At 35.7% G+C, this 24877-nt stretch overlaps 2 protein-coding genes across 4 annotated transcripts in view; one reads left to right on the forward strand and one right to left on the reverse strand.

Annotated features, from left to right (window-relative positions):
- Positions 1-73: 73 nt before the first annotated feature.
- LOC120531246 (endoribonuclease YbeY-like) lies at positions 74-10575 on the forward strand. Of its 2 annotated transcripts, none has more exons than XR_005634079.1 (5): positions 74-138; positions 3384-3654; positions 4132-4283; positions 6355-6423; positions 7481-7500. XR_005634079.1 is itself a non-coding variant. In XM_039756489.1 (5 exons), exons 2-5 carry the CDS (start codon positions 3445-3447, stop codon positions 7568-7570), a joined length of 501 nt encoding a protein of 166 aa, XP_039612423.1. In that variant the 5' UTR covers positions 74-138; positions 3384-3444; the 3' UTR covers positions 7571-10575. The 2 variants fall into 2 exon arrangements, 1 of the variants encoding a protein (XP_039612423.1); XM_039756489.1 differs by having other exon boundaries at positions 4132-4263; positions 7481-10575.
- The window catches only part of usp37 (ubiquitin specific peptidase 37), a 126768-nt gene continuing 112460 nt past the window's right edge, over positions 10570-24877 (reverse strand). For both annotated transcript variants that reach the window (XM_039756488.1, XM_039756487.1), the window contains 7 exons: positions 22657-22891; positions 21695-21861; positions 20205-20265; positions 19844-19953; positions 17219-17288; positions 16654-16792; positions 10570-10743 (listed from right to left, as the gene is read on the reverse strand). In XM_039756488.1, coding sequence (XP_039612422.1) covers positions 10692-10743; positions 16654-16792; positions 17219-17288; positions 19844-19953; positions 20205-20265; positions 21695-21861; positions 22657-22891 — 834 coding nt within the window. In that variant the 3' untranslated portion in view covers positions 10570-10691. The remainder of the gene's footprint in view (positions 10744-16653; positions 16793-17218; positions 17289-19843; positions 19954-20204; positions 20266-21694; positions 21862-22656; positions 22892-24877) is intronic.

Raw genomic sequence — 24877 nt, forward strand, 5'->3', positions numbered from 1 at the left:
GCCAATTGAAAGCAAAAATTCATTACATTAAACCGGAAGCAGAGTGAACATCGGGTGTCACTAAATATATTGTTCGGATGTCTACATCTTTCGACAAAGAAATTGGCCCGACCGTTGTTTATGCTACATCTCGGCAAGGTAAGGAAGTAATGTAGATTTACGAATGTTTTTTTTCGGAAGACATTTAACAGATCAACAAAAATCTGAATTATCGTAAGCCGTCCTAAGTCGGTATGTTAATAAGAAATGCAATGATCTATTTCATGAGGTATAAGTATATATTAAACAAGAAAGGTTGTGCCCATTAAACATAGCATTATGCTGGTAATCACTGACCTTAAAATAATCGAAAACGAAACTTCGCGTGCTTATGTTTGAAACGTGTCATTTCTAACCTTCTTGGTGTGGTATTTTGAGGACCAGGGCCACTGGTAATGAATCAGATATTAAAAATGTTATCACATTGGTGGTCAGTAACCTTACAATAGCCTAAAACAACATTCCACGTGCTTGTATTACTAATTCCCATTTTTGTGAAAAGGATTAACTTTAACCCCTGGCATGCACAACTTCAAGTCCTTCTGATCATTTTACATCTATTGGTTAACTCTTTGTCATAAAGGGGTAATTTCCGTCAAAATATGGGCCAAAGATGGCCTAAAATGTTGGGTTTTTCGGGTATTAGAGGGCAAAAAATAGGAAGGAACCCCGAAAAGCTTGAAATCTTGCATAAAAAAACATCAAGACGACTCGAACATATCATATATGGGGGGGTTCTCATACCGGTGAGTACCTGCTCAGAAAAACTAAAGTGATTTCAAAGCATTCAGAAGTAATTTTTATGAACACAAAGTTTTTGTAGTCATCGTTGATTAAAAGGCTACCATGTCGCCTGAGCTGTGAATGCATGTGTTGTTCTATCAAGATTTGCCAATGAGTGAGTTTCATTTGTTTATATTTGGATGGCATAAAATAAAATTGCAGCAGCACCACAGCATTAGCTGATCCTCATTAACCATTATACAGTAAAACCTGCTATTGTGACCACCCGTGTAAGGTGACCATTTTTCCTTGGTCCCTTCAGAAACAGGGTGTTTTATACGACAACATGTTTGTATATAGTGACCACTACTTCTTGATCCCTAGGAAGAAAATCATCTTGGCTATAGTGACCAGATAAAAAAAATAATTTGGGAAAACATAAAAATTTGGTCCCTTTATTTTCTGTAGGTAATAAATCATGTTAGAGCTTCTGGAAGGGATAGGCTTCCAGGAAACTACTGGAATAGGCCTAACTTCCCAACCCTCATTTTACTTTAGTTTACTCGTGAAATTCTTGTCAACACATGACTATGTTGCTTCTGTGGATTACTCTTTTTCTTTCAAATTTATTTGAATCTCCCTCTTTACGCAACTGAATTTTGTAACCATCTCCTCAGATTTAAAACGAGACAGTTCTGTGCTTTACCTCAAACTGTCTAAGAAAAAGTATAAAGAGCTTAGTATGCGCCAGAAGTACGACTTGTTACGTTTTTTGGACTTCCCTGCTGCAAGCTTCCTAGAATGTGGCACACCAGGACCATATTTTTCCTGGATAGTGTCATCAGAGGCTTCTACAATTTGATTTTGTTTGAATGTTTTATGTTATTAAAAAAAAAAAAAAAGAATTAAAGTTGAATTTTTTTTTTGCAGCTAATATTTAATGTTTTTAATAATTATTATTACTACCAGTCACATACATATTACATTCGTTCTACATAAGATTTGCTTAATACGGTTTCTTCAAATTTTTCACTGTATAAACGAAAAAATTCCCATTTTTTTCTTAAATATTAGTACTTTTTGTGTTTTTCCTTGTTTGTTAGTAGTAAATAATGTTTACATGCTCCCCTTCGAATTTTTATTCGGTAGAGCCTTGATTTTTCCTTCCATATGTCCTTCTTTGGTTAAGGTGACCATTTTAGGTTGGTCCCTTGAGTGGTCACTATAAGCAGGTTTTACTGTATTTGGAGAACAAAACCATTAATCAGTGTAACATGAAGGCAGTGTTATATGGGTGCCCAGTTCAACTGATCCTGTTAAGTTCCTTATGTCATGTCTGTCATTTTGTGTATTGTTTGGATTTAAGTTTAAAAAAAAATCTAGTTTTCATATATGAGGGAAACGGCAAACAGCCTTTAGGAAAAGAACCAGTTAGAAGAATGAAGCCTTATATACGAATGAAAAGACTTTTGTAATTGTACACATCAATTAATACAGTATTAAGTTGAATACTCTAACAACCCAAGGTACGGCAGAGGAAGGACTGACACAGAGACCCAAGCAGCTGTTTATTGGTTCTTGAAAGGACCTTTTATTGTCCCTTTAAGAAGGGACCATTTCCTGCTGCTAGCCCATGGAGATTGGCTGTAGTGATTATTAAATCTGTTCCAGAAAACTTCCAATGAGCCTGTGCCATTGAAACAGCCAACCTTCAACCTTAACCTTATGTGGGTCAGGTACCCTCTTAATTGCTTGTGGGATCCAAACTCCAGCAAAAGGTTATCCAGGGCTCCCACCAGATCTTTGTCTACTGACACCATCTTGCCTCCATTGCTGAAATCTGTTAAGTCTCCCATCAGCTTAGATTCAAAGTGTGTGACCAGTGTGCATGGAGAAAGGGTCCCAAGATCAAGCTGGCCAGTGTTCATTCAGAGATCATCCTCCATCATGGGTTGTTGGGTGATGCAATCCCACACATGCCACCAATACAACAACTCAAGGTACAGCATAGAAAGGACTGACACACAGACACAAGCAGGTGTTTAAGGGTCCTTTTGGGAGAGTTTGTCTCTTTAAAAAAGGTCCTAATCAACTTCTACTGCAAGCCCCAGAATCTGCTGCTTTTTCTATTCAAAGGGTATTGCTATCCTTGCGAGCCTTCACACCCACAGCAGCCATATTCCTTCCTTAAATGGGTCTGACCTGCCGCAGTGTTCACCAGGCCTCCTTTTACGCTCCTAAAGCATGCATGATTCAAGCCTCTCGCCTGACCCTGCATCTCACAGGTCAAGGCACTATATTATGAAATGTGCATATTTTTTAGCTAAATTAGCATTTTTAGTTGAAATAGAGTGTTATGACATTGTATTCCATGACTGTTACCTATGATCTGAAGACTAGGATGAAGAATTCCAACTTAAAATTTAAATTGATATTTCAGATCAGAAATACTTAAGAGTTTAGAGTTCAGGCTTGTTTTGTTGCTACCAACACCGTAGTCTTTTTTTTTTTTATTTCTTTTATACTGTGTTGTAGTTATTTGTGCATAATAGACAATTCTCCTTAAAGTAAACTTTACCATTTTTATGTAGTAAAGAATAACTTACTTTTTTCTGTTTAAGAATTTGAAACTGCTCAGTCCTCAGTGACATCATCTAAAGGAATGTAGAACGACTGAATACAATGAGTATTGCTCTGCGCAACCTCCAGAGAGTGGTGCCCTTACGCAGGGCCAGGCTGAGGAAGGATGTGGAAACTCTTCGGCAGATTATGGGAATCCAAAAATTTGATTTGGGTTTAGTTTGCGTAGACGACCATAAGATAAAACACATTAACAAGAAATATAGGCATATGACAATTCCCACAGACGTGCTGTCTTTTCCCTTTTATGAGGTATGTTATAGCATTTTTTTTTTTTAAATCACACCAAGAACTTTTTTACTCTGATATTCAAAAGATCATCACAGAATCTAACAAATGAGAAGGTAGAACTTGGAACCTCTAGACTGATTGATTTGCTACTAGCTAAGTTGTCTCAATATTGCATTCAGTGACATGGTGGAAGTAAATTTCCAACAAATTAATTTTCTAGCTTCTCAGTTGAAAATGTATTGTTTGTTCACTTAAAGTAGAAATCTAACAGTATCTAATTGCCATGCTGTTTCACTGGGCCGACTTTTTTATGGCAATTTCAAAATATAGGGTCCTTGTGACTTGAGAAAATGAGAGTGAAAGGTAAAATATTCTATATAAACAGTTTATATCAAAAGCACCCATGAAAGTACAATCAAAATATTTTGTTGATAACATGAACAAAAGTAAAGACTTGAAAGCTTGTACTAAAATGCATTAATTTTTATGTGTTTGGAGGATCTTAAGGCAGGAGACCTTCCAAAAGCTACCCATCAGGATGAATGTAACCTGGGAGACATATTCTTAGGAGTGGAATTCATCTATAGGCAATGCCAAGAGCAGACTGAAGACTTTTATGAAACTCTGACAGTGAGCATTTTTCCCCTCAGGTCATTTTATTTATTTCTTAATGTACTGTACTTAGTATATTTATTACCACTTATACGGTTTGTTATGAATATACAAATTTGGAAATTTTAGTAATGTCATCTAACAGAATAAGAATTTTCTATGCATTGCTTTTAGGGTACTGAGAAACCATAAGCACATATCTGAGGGGACAAATATCCTGTGTCTCCCATGAACACAGACATAAATGAAAACAACAAGGATAATAGAATTAATGGATCACATCTCTAAAATTGACTACAGTGTATAACATCCACAATTTAGAGCTCCAAAAGACTGCTTTAATTACATAATTCTTATAATGAACTTTTGGAAAACCATGTTGAAAACAATATTTGCAGTAAAATGTATTGGAAATACATAATTTCTAAAGAATTACACAGAGACTTTGTTTATTGTAATTTAACATAACAGATGCTCTAATTTAAATTGTTTTAATAATATAGCAATTCAAGTTTAGATATCATGCGTAAATTAAATAGATTAGCTGTTAACATTCACAAAAGCAAAGGATGTGCATCATCAGATAATTAACCAGCAAAACTTTATTAAGGAAAAGGAAAAAAAAATTGATGGGGGGGACTTACATCTATGTTCGTCAAAGCCAGACAGCTAAAAGCTACTACCGAAAAACATTACACCAAGCACCAGTCTGTTTTCCGTAGAAAAATATACTCTTTACAATGCATTTCCTTGACATCGATTTCCCTACTAAAAGCTGCTTCTAAAAATCTGAGCAAAGTTCTAATGAATTTGAAATAGTGCTTCCTTCTAATATTTCACATGATCAAACCTCCTTTTTAAACATGGTGTAACATCCCTGCCACCCCTTACTTAGCAGGAGGTAACTAGTTGGCATATCTCACACCCTATCTTCTATTACCATTCTTTCTTGGGCAGAGCCTTGCAGATTATAGGCCTTTGGAACTTCATAGGGCTTTTAAGTGGGCACCCTATCCCCTTTGGTTTTTTGTCAACTAGCTTTTAACACTACAACAGGGCTTCACAGCGGAACCAGCGTACTGGTACCACCTCCTCCATCCTTCAGGTCTAACTGTTGCTCAGCTCTGGCTTTTCTTTCCTCCACCACCCTAGTTTTACCAATGCTTACTCCTGTTAAGCCACAGCCACCTGGATGTTGTTTCTTCCAGCCTTGAGGTTTCTGCCATAAACTTTTTAGGACTTGGACCTCTGATTCCAAGGATCCCCAACACTCTCCAGAGTGATTGTCCCCTACACCCAACCTCTATTGGGAGGTTCCAGACTCTCCATCCCATCAGCTGGCTCTCCTGGAAAATGGACTGGTATTTACCAAGCTCTCACTTGTTAGTCTCATCGATCATTTCCTCCCAGGATACTGGTAGCTCCAGCAGTGCAGCCTGCTTCATTGCTCTTTACAAAATGATTAGATTGGGCCAGAGGCATTTCCTGGCAATCTCTACTTAGAATTTTAGTCCTTTCATATTCATTTGCTGATCCTTGTAACCCATGCCTCCTTACTTTCTCCCTTAGCCTTCCTTCCCCTGACCCTTGGTCTGTTGGGCCAAAACCTGTCCATTGCATAATCTATACCTTCCATTCACCAAACTTGCTTGGCATGATGACAGAATGTGGTCCAGGTTGGCTAGTCTCCAATTGTGGAGGTTTCTTATACAAAGTTATTGTCAGTTATACCTGCACTTTTATCACTCTTTAATATTGTTTTTTATTAGTACGCCGCTGCTGCTGGAGTGTGTGAATGTCCCCTTGGGATTAATAAAGTATCTTATCTATTTTTTTGGCTAGCTTTGGTAGTGCAACTAGACCAAGATTTCATATGGTTAGTGGCAGATAAAGCCTTTGAAAGATGATTAATTTACTGCCCTATGTAAAGAGAGGTTTGGTTCAATATATCTGCATAAATTAAACTAATATACTCTTTACTCTGTTTATTTAAATAACGCACTTTTTTGTACATAAAGAGAACAAGTTGCTTCCAGCGTGTTTGGCTTTGTGGTCTAAGCTGTATATTTTGAAATAAAAACATGCTCTGTGTTGTTCACACTTTCACAGGTAGTAGCAGCTCATGGGATTTGCCACCTACTGGGATACAGACATAGAACAGAGCAAGAATGGAAACAGGTATAGTGTTTTTTTTTTTTTGTTTTTTTTTTAAAAAGCTAGTTAACAATTACCTACAGTAACTTCCTTCTTGAATACAGCAAATTAGAATTTAATGGCATATAACTGCCTAATCTTCATCTTTGTACTTTTAAACCAAGTGTGTGTGTTTTTTCTGGCCCAGTCTAAATTTTCTGCATTGTGCACACTCCAAAGTACAGGATTACGTTAGCATATAAACATACCATTGTACATTTCTTCATATATCAACATCACGGCAGCTGCTATCCATTTGACTATAAACTTTTTTGATACATACTTGTTAACAGTTAGGAGTCACTCGGTCAGTCCTCCGTCTCTCTCGTCATCCTTTCAGAAATGCAAACGCAAACCACTGGAATCTGGGACATCATGTCTATTGATTCACCCAAGGAGATCGGTTGATGAGTTGTAGATTTTGCTGTCTTAAGCTGTGTGAGGGAACTTTCCTGCACAAAGGCTCTTTTCATCCTGGCTGCACACTTCGCTCGTTACATCATCAATCCACCTTTGGCGAAACCTTGTCAAATACATGTAATTGTTTTTCCTCCATTTACCTGACAAAAAATACTGAAAGCTAACTTTCACCAGTCCCATGATTGTTTTGTCTAGCACTTATTTAAAAACCCTCCTTACCTTCTCAAAGTTTATTCATTATAAACATGACAATCTCACACATACTTAGTGCAGTTCATGGTTTCATAGTTCGCAAAGAGGCAAGACAAGAAACCACCCTGGAATGAACCTTAACACTTAAAGTGCGTAATTTAGAATCACCCATTGTAATAACTTTTATATCTCTGGGGACATAGGTTTTTCTCCAGGCACACTGGTTTTCATCCCATGCAGATACAGAGACCTTGCAAATTCTATGCAGACAACACCCAGGTCAAGGTATGAACCCTGGATGTGGGATCTGTGAGGCCACCATGCTAACCTATATAAACGTTCCTGCCTTTGCAATTTTTGAGAATGGAGGTTTACTTTTTATAACGTATCTTATTTCTCAAATATCATTATTCTTTTCCTTTTAAAACAGATGTTCCAGAAGGAGAGCCAAGTCCTTGAAGAGTACAACAGATGTACCGGACTCAAACTCCAGCCACTTACAAAAAATCATTTTTCTTAACTTGAACCCAGGAGAAAACAATGAGTGTTTTAATATTCAGCTGAACTTTACACTGAAAAAGGGAACACACCTAATCTGTTTGCTATTGCAAAGATATGTTTTATGTGAAACAGGAGCGTCCTTACTTGCAAACGTGACACACTTCAAACACACAAAACATCTAAAATTATTTTCACAATTTAATGCAGTGTGATACGTTAGTACTGTAGTAGTGCTTTGAATTTCAGGAAGTGTTAAAGGTCAGGTTACAATGGAATTTCAAAAAAAGAAAATGCACACGTAATTGCCAAATATTAGCTATATTGGGTTAAGCTAATATTCAGGACGTCCAACTACCTCTCATATCGTAAACACACAATGTTAGGTTACATGCCGTACATTTGCGTTTAAAAATGTAGTGAGGTATTGCAAGGAAAACATGAATAGTGGAATGACTAATTGTCATTGACATGAATTGGGGAAGGAGCTGGGGAACATGGACTCTATTGGAGGATTTTGTAAATATGGTTGTGGTTCTTTCAACAGCAAAACATTTTCCATTTTTCTAAAAATGTAAATAGGTATATTTAAAATTATTTTTATAAAAAAAATCCAGTCTTTAAAAGCACAAAAACATGTTAATTTGTAATGCAGTTTATTGGTAAATTATGTTTTAGATTAAATGAATGAGCTTAAATACCACCTGCATTTTCTCCTTTTGCAGGGTGCCTCACATATAAAACGTTTTAAAAGGTAAAAACAGCATATGCAGAAAAAATGGTTTTATAAAACCATATGTATGCATCATGCCATGCCAAGTTCCATTGTAAATCACAAATCAACTTAGAACTATGCAAGCCACCTTGCAACAACATTAATCAGACACATTTAGGAATCACATTTTACTTGTATATTAATTGAGTGAAGGTGCTTTCTGTTTATACCATTTGCAAAAGCAGATTCATTCATTGATTGTATCATTTATCATAATATCTGTGCATTGATTACAATAGAAAACAACAATTGCTTCTAATTGCCTTTTAATCTTGGCTTACTCACCCTGACCATGAGGAGACTAGATATATGTGAGTAGCATCTTAAATTTTATCATTCCATACAGATGACTGCAAGGTACCCTACCAGTTAGTGGCCAGTTCATGCTGAAAAGCTTTCATCGCCAAATACCCTACAATTGTTAAAACCTATGATGGAACTGGGATTGCATGATTTCTGCATGATAGTCTCTTGTAATGTAGGCACAATTCAACACTCAACTCGGGCTCTAGGAAGTCTAAATTATCTTATAACCCACTCGTCATTATATGCCAAAAAATTACTGTGATCCCTGAAGTGTTTGTGTAGCTCGCCATTTGCAATATCCTCCAAAACAGACAACACTGCCATTGCCTGCTATGTCATACAACACACTGCACACCCTTTTCATAAAGGAAGCAGATAAGCCATACACTAATGCAATTAACATTAAGCTCATTCATTAGGAGTTATTACCATCACTGAAGACAGGTGTACTGAGAGAGTATGTTAATTAACCATGATATAATCAGTTCAGTAACATTGTGATGTGATGACTCGCATATCATTGAAATAAAACAAGATTTTCAGTCCACTTCATTGTCCTGCCACCTAGAGTCGCTAAGATGCCATCATTGTGGAAATTTGTCCTAACATTAAGCCAATTTTCACACTAACTTCTTTTTATACATCTCAGCCTTTGCATAAGAAATGGCTGGCACACATGAGGCCCCAGATATTTGCATTATTATTTGATTGGTTTTGTGAATATTCTGTCAAGTACACTGACAAAATAAAATTACTTTATTTAAGTAGCAAAAAGAAATAAATAACCTTTTTAAAATTAAAAAACTGTTTCACTTATCTTTCATTCCTACATTAATCTCAAGTATATTTTGCTTATATTATACACATTTCCTAAGAGATTATATTTCAAATGTATTATTTACCATACTTGGCTGGATAACTGTTTCAGGTTTAAAAAATTCCAGTATAAGATGGTATTTCCAATACTTAATCAGAATGGTGACAGTCGTACTTCATCTAAGCTCTTAGGAGAGCATAACTAAAAGGAAATGTGAAAGCAAAAGCCGGCAAATTAAGGAAAACCCATCCTCAAACAGCTTTAGAATGGATTTGAACGACACTTGACTGTTCCTACTAATTAATAACGTCTGAGGCTAGGAAGGACTGTGAATTCTAACTAAACCTTGGATTCCTCCGGCCTCCATCTGTACTTGGGTTACAACCATTTTCAGAAGCTGAGCATTTTTAAATATTAAAATTTGTAATATACCTTACATAGATGGAACTTTATTCGTCTCTAGGGTAAATTTGGCAATGCTGTCTAACAAGAAAATGTTGCGTTACTGAGAAGATGTAAAGTGGAAATAATTTTAAAGAAAAAAAATTATGAAATAGATAAATAGAAACTATAAAAGTTGAGTCATAACAATGGCTGCACTTTAATAAAAATCCAATTTTGTTTGATATACTTAATAGGAATTGTTAAAGTTACATCTGTACAAACCTACAAGATTGTTTTGCAAACTGTAGAAGCAAGCTCATACTTTTATTTAATCCCACCAACCCAGAGCAACTATTTACACACCAACGTTTTAAAGCATTCTGAATTGATGATATATGTTGATGCTATAAATTGTAACAGCATTGCTGAAAAGTTACAACTGCAACACACCATTCCCCTTTTAATGGAAAAAGGGACATCAATAAATATAACCTCTTTATTAAGAACAGAGAGAGCAAAACACACACACATAAAATCACACACTCTCAATGCATTTAAATTGCCTGGAGTTTTTAATCCAGGATTAAACACAGAAAAATAATTGCAAAATACAATCTTGTGGAAATTACCACTTTTATATTAACAGAACTAGATATACAGCAGCACGAGAGACTGGTTATTAGCAAAGATTTTAAACCAAAGCTGTTTGAAGAAGATAATTTTTTTACTTTTTAAAAAAAAAAAACTTCCCCAGGAGACAAAGGGAGAATAATTATCAGTAGTTCTCTTAAAAATATTCATATTAGTCCATATTCAGCAACCAAATAAGCATTTTTGTAGGATGTCTTTTGACCTTTATCTCTATCTTCCACTTGAAATCTTCTCAGCCTCTAGCAGCTCCTCAAATATATCTCTGAAAAATAAATTGGAATAAAAATTGTTACAGCCACTTCTTTATTACCACATAATTATATAATGTGTAACATAGTAAGTGTTAGTTTTCAAATGTTAAGAAAGCCAAGTTCTATAATTACACAAATTTAGTATGAGGTGAGATATCAGATCAGATCTGAGAAATAGACTAATAAATACAATCACTACATATATATAACTCGCAGATAACACTGATGGCTTTCTGACTTTTAAATATAAATTATAATACAAACTAAAAGGTTACATTTACATGCTGCATAAATAAAATCACAGTTCCACTTTTTCTGTTTAGATATAATCTTCTCTTAACTATAACACATAGTTGCCTATAAACTATTCATATTTCCCTCATTTACACAGACAGCATTTTAAAATTACTAGTCAGTGTAAATGAGTAACAGCATAGGTAATGACTTATTAAAGGAAAAAAAGTTCAGGATCTATATCAGCCATGTGACAAAGTAATTTCTCCCTTGGTCACTTAATCAACCAATAAACCAAATGTAAATAATGGGTTAAATTAGACTAAACACACCTAAACTTGAATGCTGCCAGCCCAATTTAATCTAAACATCACTTGAATAGCAATGTGAGGTTGGCTAAAAGATCTCAGCAAGCAGCACACCATGTGCAATCTAAAGAAATTCTAGAAAACGTGAGAAAGAAAGTTACTGACACATACAAGTCGGGAGTGGGTTACGAAGCAATATCTAAAACCCTGGGCAGCTAGTGAACCACTGTGAAAAGGGAGAAAATTTGGAACAGTGGTAAATCTGCGGAAATCACAGATTAATCTAGAAAAACATCTAAGGAACTGCAGGCTTCTCTCAACTCAGTTAATGCTGCCATTCATGATTACACCATTAGAACAACACTCGGCAAAAATGGTATCCTTGGGAGAGTTGCAAGGTGAAAAACACTTACAGTGGGATGCAAAAGTTTGGGCAACCTTGTTAATAGTCATTATTTTCCTGTATAAATCGTTGGTTGTTACGATAAAAAATGTCAGTTAAGTATATCATATAGGAGACACACACAGTGATATTTGAGAAGTGAAATGAAGTTTATTGGATTTACAGAAAGTGTGCAATAATTGTTCAAACAAAATCAGGCAGGTGCATAAATTTGGGCACCACAAAAAAGAAATGAAATCAATATTTAGTAGATCCACCTTTTGCAGAAATTACAGCCTCTAAACGCTTCCTGTAGGTTCCAATGAGAGTCTGGATTGTGGTTGAAGGTATTTTGGACCATTCCTCTTTACAAAACATCTCTAGTTCATCCGAGCATGGACAGCTCTCTTTAACTCACACCTCAGATTTTCAATTATATTCAGGTCTGGGGACTGAGATGGCCATTCCAGAACGTTGTACTTGTTCCTCTGCATGAATGCCTTAGTGGATTTTGAGCAGTGTTTCGGGTCGTTGTCTTGTTGAAAGATCCAGCCCTGGCGCAGCTTCAGCTTTGTCACTGATTCCTGGACATTGGTCTCCAGAATCTGCTGATACTGAGTGGAATCCATGCGTCCCTCAACTTTGACAAGATTCCCAGTCCCTGCACTGGCCACACAGCCCCACAACACTGTAGGTAGCAGGTGTTTTTCTTGGAATGCTGTGTTCTTTTTCCTCCATGCATAATGCCCCTTGTTATGCCCAAATAACTCAATTTTAGTTTCATCAGTCCACAGCACCTTATTCCAAAATGAAGCTGGCTTGTCCAAATGTGCTTGAGCATACCTCAAGCGGCTCTGTTTGTGCTGTGGGCGGAGAAAAGGCTTCCTCTGCATCACTCGCGCATACAGCATCTCCTTGTGTAAAGTGCGCCGAATGGTTGAACGATGCACAGTGACTCCATCTGCTGCAAGATGATGTTGTAGTTCTTTGGTGCTGGTTTGTGGGTTGACTCTGACTGTTCTCACCATTCGCTTCTGTCTATCCAAAATCTTTCTTGGTCTGCCACTTCGAGCCTTAACTTGAACTGAGCCTGTGGTCTTCCATTTCCTCAATATGTTCCTAACTCTGGAAACAGACAGCTTAAATCTCTGGGACAGCTTTCTGTATCCTTCCCCTAAACCATGATTGCGAACAATCTTTGTCTTCAGGTCATTTGAGAGTTGTTTTGTGACCCCCATGTTGCTACTCTTCAGAGAAAATTAAAAGAGGAGGGAAACTTACAATTGACCCCCTTAAATACTCTTTCTCATTATAGGATTCACCTGTGTATGTAGGTCAGGGGTCACTGAGCTTACCAAGCCAATTTGAGTTCCAATAATTAGTTCTAAAAGTTTTGGAATCAATAAAATGACAACGGTGCCCAAATTTATGCACCTGCCCGATTTTGTTTGAACAATTATTGCACACTTTCTGTAAATCCAATAAACTTCATTTCACTTCTCAAATATCACTGTATGTGTCTCCTATATGATATATTTAACTGACATTGTTTATCGTAACAACCAACGATTTATACAGGAAAATAATGACTATTAACAAGGTTGCCCAAACTTTTGCATCCCACTGTATAACCTAAAAGAATACTTAACCACTCACCCATGCTACACCACCATCAAAAAATCTTCACTTTGTTCCTTTTACAAAATAATGCTGACATTATTTTTACTACTATGATAAATTTGTCTCGGGAGCTTCCAAACATGAGCTTTTCAAGCTTTTTTTCTCTGCCTAGTTTCCATAATCTTCAACTGGCTTCTCATCACATGCTTCTCCTATTTGACTTTATTAAATAATGACTGTCAACTGTAGAGACACGAAAGGAAGCAGCCTTTATTTAAGTGACTGCTTATTTCCTCATCTATATTAAATGAAAATGACATTATCTTCAAGGTCTTCAGTGTTAAAGTATACGCCAAACAATACTTCACTTTGTAGTATGCTATAAGACAATACATTTTTAGCCTCCTGATGACTTTCTGATCATGGCTCAGACACTACTACTACTACTAGTTGTAGTGCCACAGAAAGTAGCAAGTTTTGTCGTGCTATGAAGCTAGGCTTCAGCTCTTGTAATTATTTTTTTTAAAAAGTTGTTTATCACAATATAGTCTTAATTGCTTTGTGATGTTATTCAGTACTACATTGCTTATTTAATAGTTCATAAATTCATTTAGGTTTACAGTTAGGCTGTATGCTAAAACTGCTCGTGAGAATCTGTTGAGTAATTAATTTACACATGTAATAAACTATCTGATACAAATTGCTAGCTACACTAGATGTATACTTGTTAAGTTAATGCCACTGCACCAAAGGACAGCTAGGCAAGCTAGTCACAGATAAAGTTCCTCTGTGTCAGTATAAAGGTTGCAAAGCAATAACAATTTGAACTATGTAACGAAATGTCATGAAGCTAATATTGGTTAACACTAGAATTACTAAAGCCTATGAAAAAACTCAAATCCAGCCCACCTTAAATCTCTTCGCACCTCTTCATCAGTGTCATTTGTCTTGTAAATGTGTTGACCAACACAAGCAGCAAGCAGCCTGCTATACCATCCCTGAAGTCCAAATATCAAATAAACACTTTCACAAAAGGTGCAAGTGCAATACGACAGCTTCTGTGGTGCAGCGGTAAGAACGGCCGACTTGTAATCAAAAGGCCGCAGGATTGATCCTGGGTGCCGCGCAAATTTACCGCTTTGAGTAGTGAGCTGCTCTTATTATTAATATTATACAATAAAAACATATATTTGATTTGCTTTATACTGACACTGTTAGGGTCAGATCGGAGGGGGTTTGGGGACGGATACAACATGATCGTGACTGAGAGAATAAAAGTGGAAAAAAAAAAAAAGCTAACTTTTACAAGTATCATTTAATGATGTGTTTACATAGATTGTTGTAGACACGGAACACATATGAAATGCATGTGTGTCAAATAATGATTTCCCTCTAAAACTCCAGCACTTCACTCCAAGATAATCAAGGCTTGAGTTGGGAGAACTTCTTGCCCTTTCTGCGGCAGTTGGGGGGATGGTATTGCAGGCTGCTTGTGTTGGTCGACACATTTACAAGACAAAAGACGCTGATGGAGAAGCGCAAAGGAATTTAAGATGGGCCAGGTGTACAACTTTTTTCATAGGCTTTGGTAATTCTAGTGTTAAACAGTCAGCAATTAGGACAACTATCATACTGATTTACAGACAGCTTGGCTACAACTACTGAAATGACTGCTGTGTATTGATTTAAACAAGGGGTGTCCAACTCCAATCCTGGAGGGCTACAGTGGCTGCAGGTTTCCTTTCCAGTAGCCAATTTGTGCTATTAACTGCCATCTTTTCATTTCATTTTAGTTGCCTTTTTTTTTTTAAGACTCAATCCTCTGAATTGCTTTTTTTTTCCTTAAATGGCAGCCAAATAAATACGAGACGTGAAGAGAGCTAATGGATAGCCAGCTAAATTAGGGGCCTCAAACTCTAGCCAAATTCACTCCAACCAGTTTCTTAATTAGAAGCTGATCCTTATTGTTAATTTAATTTGATACTTAATTCCATGGCTTGTTGTTGCTCTCATTTGACCACAGCAGGAAGCACCATCAAACTGGTTTGTGGGCTTGAGTAGATCAACACTACTGCGACCTTCACATGTTGTTATTTTCTGATATAGTATGATAGACACAGGTTAGCTGGTCATTTGTTGGATTTTTTTGTATTTCATTATTTTTTTGTCTTGTAATTAACTAATTAAAAAAAAAAACAGTTCGAGTCTTAAATAGTAAGTCAATTAAAATGAAGGGAAAATTAATTAAAAATAGCAAGTCAATTAAAATTGGGGGAAACTAATTAAATTACCAGCAAAAACAGGTCACTAATTAAGGAAATGGTTAGAATTAAAACATGCAGCCACTGCAGCCATCCTGGATTGGAGTTGGACACTGCCGATTTAAACCACTATCTTTACAGATTTGAACCCTGTATTCTTTTTAGAATCCTAAAAAAAACATATTGCTAAACATATATTTTTGGAATTTACAAGTTTGGGGTAATTAATATCTGAATTGACAATCAGCACGTTTTTAAGATTATTGACTATTCATGTATTCATTGTTAAATCTACATGAAATTAGCCCTTGTAAGTTCTAGGATGCTTTCTGAAAAAAAAGAACGAACAGCAGAGGAGAGAAGATGGTCACCCAGACAACACATCTGCATTCCCAAAGAACCTGGTATGGTAAAGTCCTCTGCAGACAAAACAAAAATCTGAAGTAGCTATGCAACCAGACTTGGAGATTCATCTTCATCACCATCTCTATACTTGTAGAAGTATTTTTCAATAGCACTGCTTCAATACAGTTCCTACTTTTTGCTACTATTGGTTTTACTGTATTTTACTAATTTGGCTTTATAGTAATATTAACTTAGTATCTGACTGGTCAGGGTATATTGTGTAAGAGGCCCTTGTGTGGGTGACTTGCTTATACTGAGCTAGTAAGTATCTTTGGTTGAAGCAACTGTCCTCACACAGATAACAATGTGCATGCAAGGCACTATAAAGCAGAAATATTAAAAGTACGGGTAAAATTTCAATGATAATACATTGACATTCTTGATTTCAATAATTTAAATTATATAAAATGTACATCTTCTTTTGATTTATTGGTGCTATAGACTCACCCACACATTTTAATAACATATTTTCACCATCTCCATTGAATTCTATGGAATTTTATAGTCTACTGATTAAAAAAAAAAAAAAAAACGTGTTTGAAAAAAAAAAAAACTGAACTAATGTCACCAGAATTAATTTTTCAAAAGGCAAATCTTACTTCTCCATGTAGAGAAAATGTAGCCACTTCTGTCTCTGTCCCTTGGAAACATGTTTGAAACAAAAACACAACTTGTGCCAAAAGAATTCATTTATCCAAAGTCAAATCTTACTTGTGCATGTAGAAGAAAATGTAGCCACTTCTGTCTCTGTCCCTTTGAATAGAAGATACTTGGGTTTTTGTTACATCTAGATCATTATATGTCAGCCAACTTTGCTTTTTTATATCGTAAACATCACTGATGTAATGACCTAAAAGAAAGAAAACGTTTCTCAATAGCATAATACAATGAAGCAGTAATTCCAAAGAAACCCAGAAAATGTAGTTTTACTAATGAAGATTTCAAAAAGTTTTTGACCATGTACCCCCAATCCTATTGGAAAAAGTAACATTTGTTGAAAGTTTTTTGTTTGTTTATTCTATCCATTTGTTTATGAGTAAAATGAAGAAATAATGCATCTTTATATGAAAGGTGGGCTTTCCTAGACTTAAATATTACTTAACTGCACTCTAAATCTGTAATTCATACTATGCTTATACCCCTTCTAAATAAATTTGGCATATAAAGATTTAGTGGTACTATTTCTTGTTATGGCATTTTAATAATAGTTTGCCTGTCTCTATAAGTTGACTTGATAAACTTGGCAGATCTAAGTATAGTTTATCACTTTTCTTACCAGAAGAAGAACTGCTTCCAATGTGACTGACCACACTGACAAGTCTGAAGGAATTCGGCAAGTCTCCAGTCTTTTTTTTTTTTTTTAACAGAAAAGAGAAAGAGAGAGAGAATGCCACATCAGTATACTGTTCAATGTGTTGTGTACTGTATGTTGAAAATTACTGACAATTCTAAAAATATACATTTTTACTTTAACTACAGGCACAAATTCTTTTAAGAAGAGTGAACTTATTCTTGAAAAAAAAAAAAAAACACCACCACAGTGATCTTAACCAGTTTTACAACCTAAATTTGTAATTTTTAAATAAAAACTGAAAACATCTCCAAATCCTTCTTTATCAAACGCAGTATCAGAGTCATAGCTGAGTCAACAAAAATGCTTATACTTTTCACAATATACCAGATCAAGAATACCAGCTAATGAATGAAGTTGCACTAATCCTAATAAGCCAAGCTGTTTCCACTACTTTAAGACAGCTACAAAGCCGGACCTTGATATAATCAATGACACATTAATAGTCTAGTTACTAGTAGTGTTTCGTATCTTGTTAAATAAAACACATGCCTACTCAAGAACATTTATTCTACATTTAAACACATTCAAACAAATAATTTTTTCTAAAATGAAACAAGCTACTTTCAATTATTAGTTCAAGTGAAATCCCTTAAATACCTTTTCTCCAATAATAGTTTTTGATACACCAATATCTGTTACACGTCTAGGCATTGCTGCTATATATGTGCACAATTTCTCTTAGATTAGCCATGGAAGATGTTAACTCCTTCAGAACTGTCACTGGATTTTAACTCACTTTTGAATGATATCCTGTTCTATAGAGACACACAATTGTGAAGCACTTTTATAAGATTGCAAATACCACAGTAAATCCAATGCTTATAAATTCTTCTAATATAAATTTGCCCCAGTTGGGGCTTTTGAATAAAGTGACTCAAGGCTTGTTTTGATTGCTATTCATTCAGTACATCCTTCATTGAACATTTAGTGTCACAGGGTAAACTAATCAAATTTGGCACTCTCCACACTCTAAACACCTGAGAAATCCCTTACCTACATCACAGTGAACCTCATTCAAAAAACTGTGTAACTAAAGACAAATGTGTATACCAGAATATATTTAGTTAGACTTATGGAAAGGGAGTGAATCCTATGTTTAACAGCACTGTCAGGACTTTGAATTACATTTCATATTGTATAGTTAGCATGGGTGCTCCGGTTTCGTCCCACAGTCCAAAGACATGCTGGTTAGGTGCACTGACGATCCTAAATTGTCCCTAGTGTGTGTGGGGGTGTGTGTGTGTGTGCGCGTGCCATGTGGTGGGCTGGCGCCCTGCCCGGGGTTTGTTTCCTGCCTTGCACCCTGTGTTGGCTGGGATTGGCTCCAGCAGGCCCCCGTGACCCTGTAGTTAGGATATAGCAGATTGGATGATGGATGGATGGATAGTTAGCATGTATTTTACGCTATAGTTCAGTTTTAAACATAAACCTTAAAACACCAAAATCCACATTACTCTTTTGGGTCAATTTTAATAAACATGACAGAATATCACTTAAACAGGTCTGAACTGTGTTCACTGCAGATCTGCACTCAAAATTACTGAAATCTACAACATGACACTTTCAATATAACCACCAAAGCAAAAGAGCAATGTACAGGTTAGCAAACTAAATTGGACTTGCTAGTTATAAACAAGCAAACATAGTATTCATCAGATTTAGTGATAGCACTGTTTTTTTTTTCTTTTTTTAAATCAATACACAAAATAATACTGCAGTAAAATAAAGACTTTTTCAATAAAAGAAACAAAAAAAAAATCTTAAAATACTGACAAAGTTTTCAGCTGTAACTAGTTGTCACCTGCAGAATGGAACCCAAGTCTAAGTTACAATGTACATACTAAACTACAGAAATGTTACCACATTTTATTTTATCTGCCAGAAAACACTATAACAGTAGGTGGGCATTAAATAGAGAAGGGGTCAAAGCCAACATATAACTTTAAAAATGTATAAGGAAAATATTACATATTATTTTGCTTTCTGATTTAAAAATGCATTAAGGAACAACAATAAATCACACATCAATGTAAAACAGAAAAATATCATGATTACAAAACATATATACTGTACCTCTTAATATTAAGGAAACAACTAAAACTTGTTTAAATATTCATTCTTGTGAATATCTGTATGTTAACTGTTATACATTATAGATGAGTACCTTTTTCAAAGATACTAAAATGGCAAAGTTCAAATACTCAGGCAAATTGCTAAGAATATCTTTTAATACACATTTTTAATCAAGCTTCTAAAAATGTCAAAACTGTATTTTAAAGAATCCTATTTTTTTAAAACCAGTCAAATGCCTAACTTAAAGATTTTAATTTTGGATATAGCAAGAAACATAATTCCACCACAACTGTCTTCATCATTCTATAACTTTCCAGGAATCAATAACAGGATTCAAGAATTAGCTGTTATTTGCATACATAAAAATAAACTAACTAGTGTGCTCCTTAGGTCAGCAGACAATATGATGCAATTCAAAGGAGGCTACCAATGTAGGAAAAATAATCTAAATAGATACTTAAAGCTTGAACAAACCTCAGCATTTCTCTTCAGCTCTTCTGCTTCAGCCTCACTATACTCCATATCCAGGATATCCTCATTCCCAGAGTCTTCATCTGAACATTCATGCATGGAATTATTAAATTCTGCAAATTTAAAGACCCACAATGCAAAGATTTACAAATTGCAAATTAACTACAAATTCTGATCCTCTTAATTTTCAATCTTAAGTTCAGAAAAGTCTCCTATCAATTTGTGTATTCAGCTTAATTGGATTGTCAACTTTCCAATTTTATACAGCTGTAACTAAGAAAAGCAAAAACAGGGAAAATAAATCAGAATTTATATTTGTATACTTATTTTGTTCCTCCGCAATTTTATACCAAGGCCTTGTTACCTTGAAGGCTCAACTCAGTGGCTCGTATTAAATCATCTTCTTCTTTCATTTCCCGTGCTTCCTTCAAAGAGAAAGAAGATAGGAATTAATTCAGTCAGGAAAAAAAACATTCTAAATTGTAAGAAACACAGTTCAAGCATACTGTATATCTTTCTAATTTATTTTCTTTATAAATGAGAAAAACTCATTTTTACATATCCTAATGAAAACTGCAAACACCAAATATCACTCTTTTCAGTTTAAAAGAAATTATGCCAAAATTATATAATAATAATATTATATTACCATTTATTCTGGACTTGAGTTTAATGTAGATGAAAGAAAATAAGTAAAAAAAAAAACACAAACAAAACTAATAACAATCACATAATTATTGACCTAAGCTAATGGACAAGCCAAAAATTTAACTGCAAGAATCAACTCAAGAATTTTCATTACTTTTTGCTTTAAGAATATGTTACTCTCCATTCACTATGTAGATGGTGAGGTTGGGAGTATGTACTGATACAGCACACTGCTGCACCCTCCATACAACAAACCACCTCAGTATCCCAAATTAGGACCCGAGTGCAGCCATGCAATGGATGACACCTCAGCATATCTATTATATAACACTAAGATCTGTGTGTGTCCAGACCCTCTGATCAATCTGATTGGTCAGTTTGGCTTTGCTGATGTGATCGAAAGAGTAAGTGCAACTGTGGGACGCACAAGTAGGAGAAAGGTATACAAGGCATACTGAGAGCATCACCTTCACAGACACAAAACATAAAACCAGACAGAAGGTGAGAAGAAGGTGCTAGTGAAGAGAGATTTACACACATTTAAATACAAAGGAAAGACACTGAAGGTACATATAGAATAAGATACAGGTAATAACAAACAATTTTAAAATAGTGTATCTTATAGTGAAAAGTTAAGCAAAATGACACCTTTTATTGGCTAACTAAAAGGATTACAATATGCAAGCTTTCAAGGCACATCTTGCCTGAAGAAGGGGCCTGAGTTGCCTCGAAAGCTTGCATAGTGTAATCTTTTTAGTTGACCAAAAAAGGTGTGATTTTGCTTGACTTTTCACTACATTCATAATGGCTAACATGGTACAACACCCTACTACTACCTGTACCTTTGAAAGGTACCATGGCTAATTATTATAAATGAGCACGCTCTAAAAGTTGGTATACAAAATAAAAGACATTGATTATTTACATCATGCATCCAATATATAGCATTAGGAGATAACATGGAATTTCTAAATAAAATTACAGAAAAATAAATAGGAAAACACAGTTCATTAAAGTCTCTGTAGGAGATAAAGGACTGTGAAGGGACGATCAGAATTTTGCACATAGCATTTTATGAATTTATTTACTTTTAATACACTGGGCAACATTTTATGATCTACTGCACATCGTACACATGGAGCATTTATCAACAACTGAGCAAAATTAAAGTTACAGCAGTTAACCACCAAAAGAAAGGTTCCTTACTTGATCCTGCAAGCTTTGGGCTAATGCTTGCTGCAATTCCTGTTCCTCCCGATCTTGTTCAATGTTGTATTGCTGCACCCAGTCAAATTCTCCCTGGGCATCCTCAGGAGTCTGGTTCTCTTTGTTTTCATCTAAATCTTTCGCAAGGTTGATCAAGTCTGAAACTTCTATAAAGAAAAATTCATAAATACTAATACTAATTCAGCTTAAATGTATATATTATCAAATATGTATCAACTCCTTGATAAACATTTTCAAGTTTCAGGTGCAATTTTGTATCTCAGAATTCCAGTACAAATTAGTTAAGTACATTCTTTAACAGTTGTAAATATTTAAATAGCAACTATAAGCATCCCAAATGAAAAGACACCATGCCCAAGATTATCTCATTGTGGTGCTGTAGCAGTACTGTCTTGTGTTGCACGCATTTAGAAAATTACATTAAAAAGCTGTTGGTCTGCCCTACACCATTTATTAAATGACCAGTACTAATGCAAGCAGTTATGTACAAACAAGAAAAAAAAAATTTTGTTGCTGCCAGTTTACGTCAGCCTTGTGGACCTCCTATATGTTAATAAAAGTACTTTTAAATTAACACCAAAGCAATTTACTGATTTGTAAAGAGTTTTCATCAAGTTCCAAAGATAAACATAACAAATGTACATCTCAGGAGAGTTGATAGAAGATGCAGAACACAAGCTTATGTCGGTTTATCGTTCTTATGTGGGACCTGCTTCTTCTTTCCATGGCCCTCTGTCTCTCTGTGACATCAGCATCAAATATATACTTGACTGATAATTTTACAATCTACCTACCATTAATACTAAGAAAAAAAAAAAGATGTATTTCTAGTATTTAGACATCTATGCCATTTTTGCACATCCCACAGAAAAACTCTGAAATGACCAAAGGAAACCTTAAAATATCTAGCATGAGTCACACAAAAGAAAGATAAATTGTACCTTCAGCTGTGGGCCCATCTGTATCAAATGAATCCCCTTGTTTCAAAGAATCATTTCCATCTACATCTCCAAATCCTGTGTCAGGGCTGCTAGTTGGCTCACCCACTCCAAGTCCTGATATAGTAGATGGAACATTTTCCTGTTGGCTCATCTCAAGTACAGCCGCAAGCATCTCCTCATCATTTATTCCTTCATAACTAGTCTCACGGTTTTCAATTGTAATACTTTGTCGAGACTGCCAAAAACACAATTTACAAAACCTATTAAATTAACCATTATGCTTTGCACTACAAAATTAAAGTTCTGAGTTACACAAGCTAGTGTAATTCTGAAAAGGTATTAACAGACTATTTTCCACAAAAGGAAATGTTTAAGTAATAAGTGCCAGAGATATTTTATACACACACAGAAATCGTCAACAGTTTTAGCACACACCCATTTTTCTAGTTATTAATGTGAAATTCAAGCTGTTCAAGTCCAGTGAATAACCTGAAAGTGTATAAAGGAGGCTGGAAGTAAAAATTAAAAACAGGTCATTCATTGCCTGTAAAGAATTTGTCATAACAGAAAGCCTTGTATTGCAACAAGACTAAATGGAACTTTATGGCTTAGTAAGTGGCATGTGTGCTTTTTAGCAGCAGGGACTGGCAGTCTGGTCAAGATTGATAAGAAGATGGATGCTGCACAATATAGAGAAATCCTGGAGGAAAACTTGCTGTCCTCTGTTAAAACGCATAATATGGGGAATAATTCTGTCCTCCATCTGGACAATGACCCAAACCATATTGCTAGGGAAACAATGGACGCTAAATAAAGAAAACAAATGTCCTTGAGTGGTCCAGTCTGAGTAATGACCTTAAACCCTTCAAATATCTGTAGCAGCACTTTCATATTGGTGTTCTCCATAATTCCCCAACTAACGGGGCAAAGTTTGGCTAATTTTTCAAACAACAATAACGAAGACTTTTCTGTCCAAAAAGTTGACTTTTGTAACATCTCTTACTGTAAGTTCAATCAAGTACTGTGTGGCTTTGGGGTGGATGGTGATAAATACTGCTGACATTTTTTTTTGTAATTAAAATTTTTATCGGTTTAAAATCTTTTTTTATACTAATGTTTGGGACAAAACATATGTTTCCTTGATTTACTCCCCTTCTGCACAGAGGGCAGTGTTCTCCCTAGCGTCTTTTAGCTGGGTGCTCCGCCTGGCTAATTTAGTTGAGCGCCCGGCTGTCATCTCACATGACATGCAGGCGGCGGAGCAGCTTAATACAGTAGCAAGGAGTATGGAGAAGTGGGCGGACGAGAGGGGGCAGTACATGCTAATAGCGGGAGCGGAGCGGCAGTTCACAAGCAAAGAGGATGTGGAGGTAGGTGGGCGAGCAAGAGGAGGACTGATAAAATTGCATGTATGTTGTCTCTATCTGACGTACCAAAACCCCAGTTCCTATCCTTCCTTTTTCTTTCTCCACATAACCAATCACCACACGATAAACGTCTTTGTGAAATTAAAACTAGTTATAAACTTAGACCACGGAGTGTTCAGAACTTTAAAATATCTTTGTTATACATTTTTAATTATGCCATCCATTCAGGGTTGCGCCCATCCCAGCAAGCATCGTGTGCGAGACAGGAACAAATCCTGAACGGGCACCAGCTCATCGCAGGGTGAATACGAGCACACACATACACACTAGCAGGATCAATTTAGCATCACAAAACCCATCATCCTACAGGACTTTGAATGGAAACTGAAGCACGCCAAGTAAACCCACCAGAAAAACATGCAAACTCAAGGCTGGGAACACCCAGGACCCCCTTTGCTGCGAGGCAGTAGTGCAACCTCCACGCCACCATGCCCCCCCCACATGATTAGTACATGCTTTCATGCATTTCATCATAAAAATGATATCAAGTATTTATCCTAGCATTCTAAATGTTCAGGATGCAGGAATATCATGAAGTGAATGTATTCTGTTTGGTGCAGAGGAAGTCAGTTTAAGAAGCATGCAGCGTTTAGCATGGCTCGGGGAACACTTAACACAAAGCATTTAATGTGCTACATAATTTATGACGGGGTTTAAGAAAATCTAGTAAATTAAATATTCATTTTAAGATGAAGTTTAGTTTACAACGTTCTACTTTAATAATAAACTACAAGAATAAAGTCAACATACAACTTTAATCTCGAGATAAACAGCAAGAATAAAGTGGAAATGTC

The sequence above is a fragment of the Polypterus senegalus genome, chromosome 6 (genome assembly GCF_016835505.1).
Source record: "Polypterus senegalus isolate Bchr_013 chromosome 6, ASM1683550v1, whole genome shotgun sequence".
In the NCBI taxonomy this organism is placed as follows: Eukaryota; Metazoa; Chordata; class Cladistia; order Polypteriformes; family Polypteridae; genus Polypterus; species Polypterus senegalus.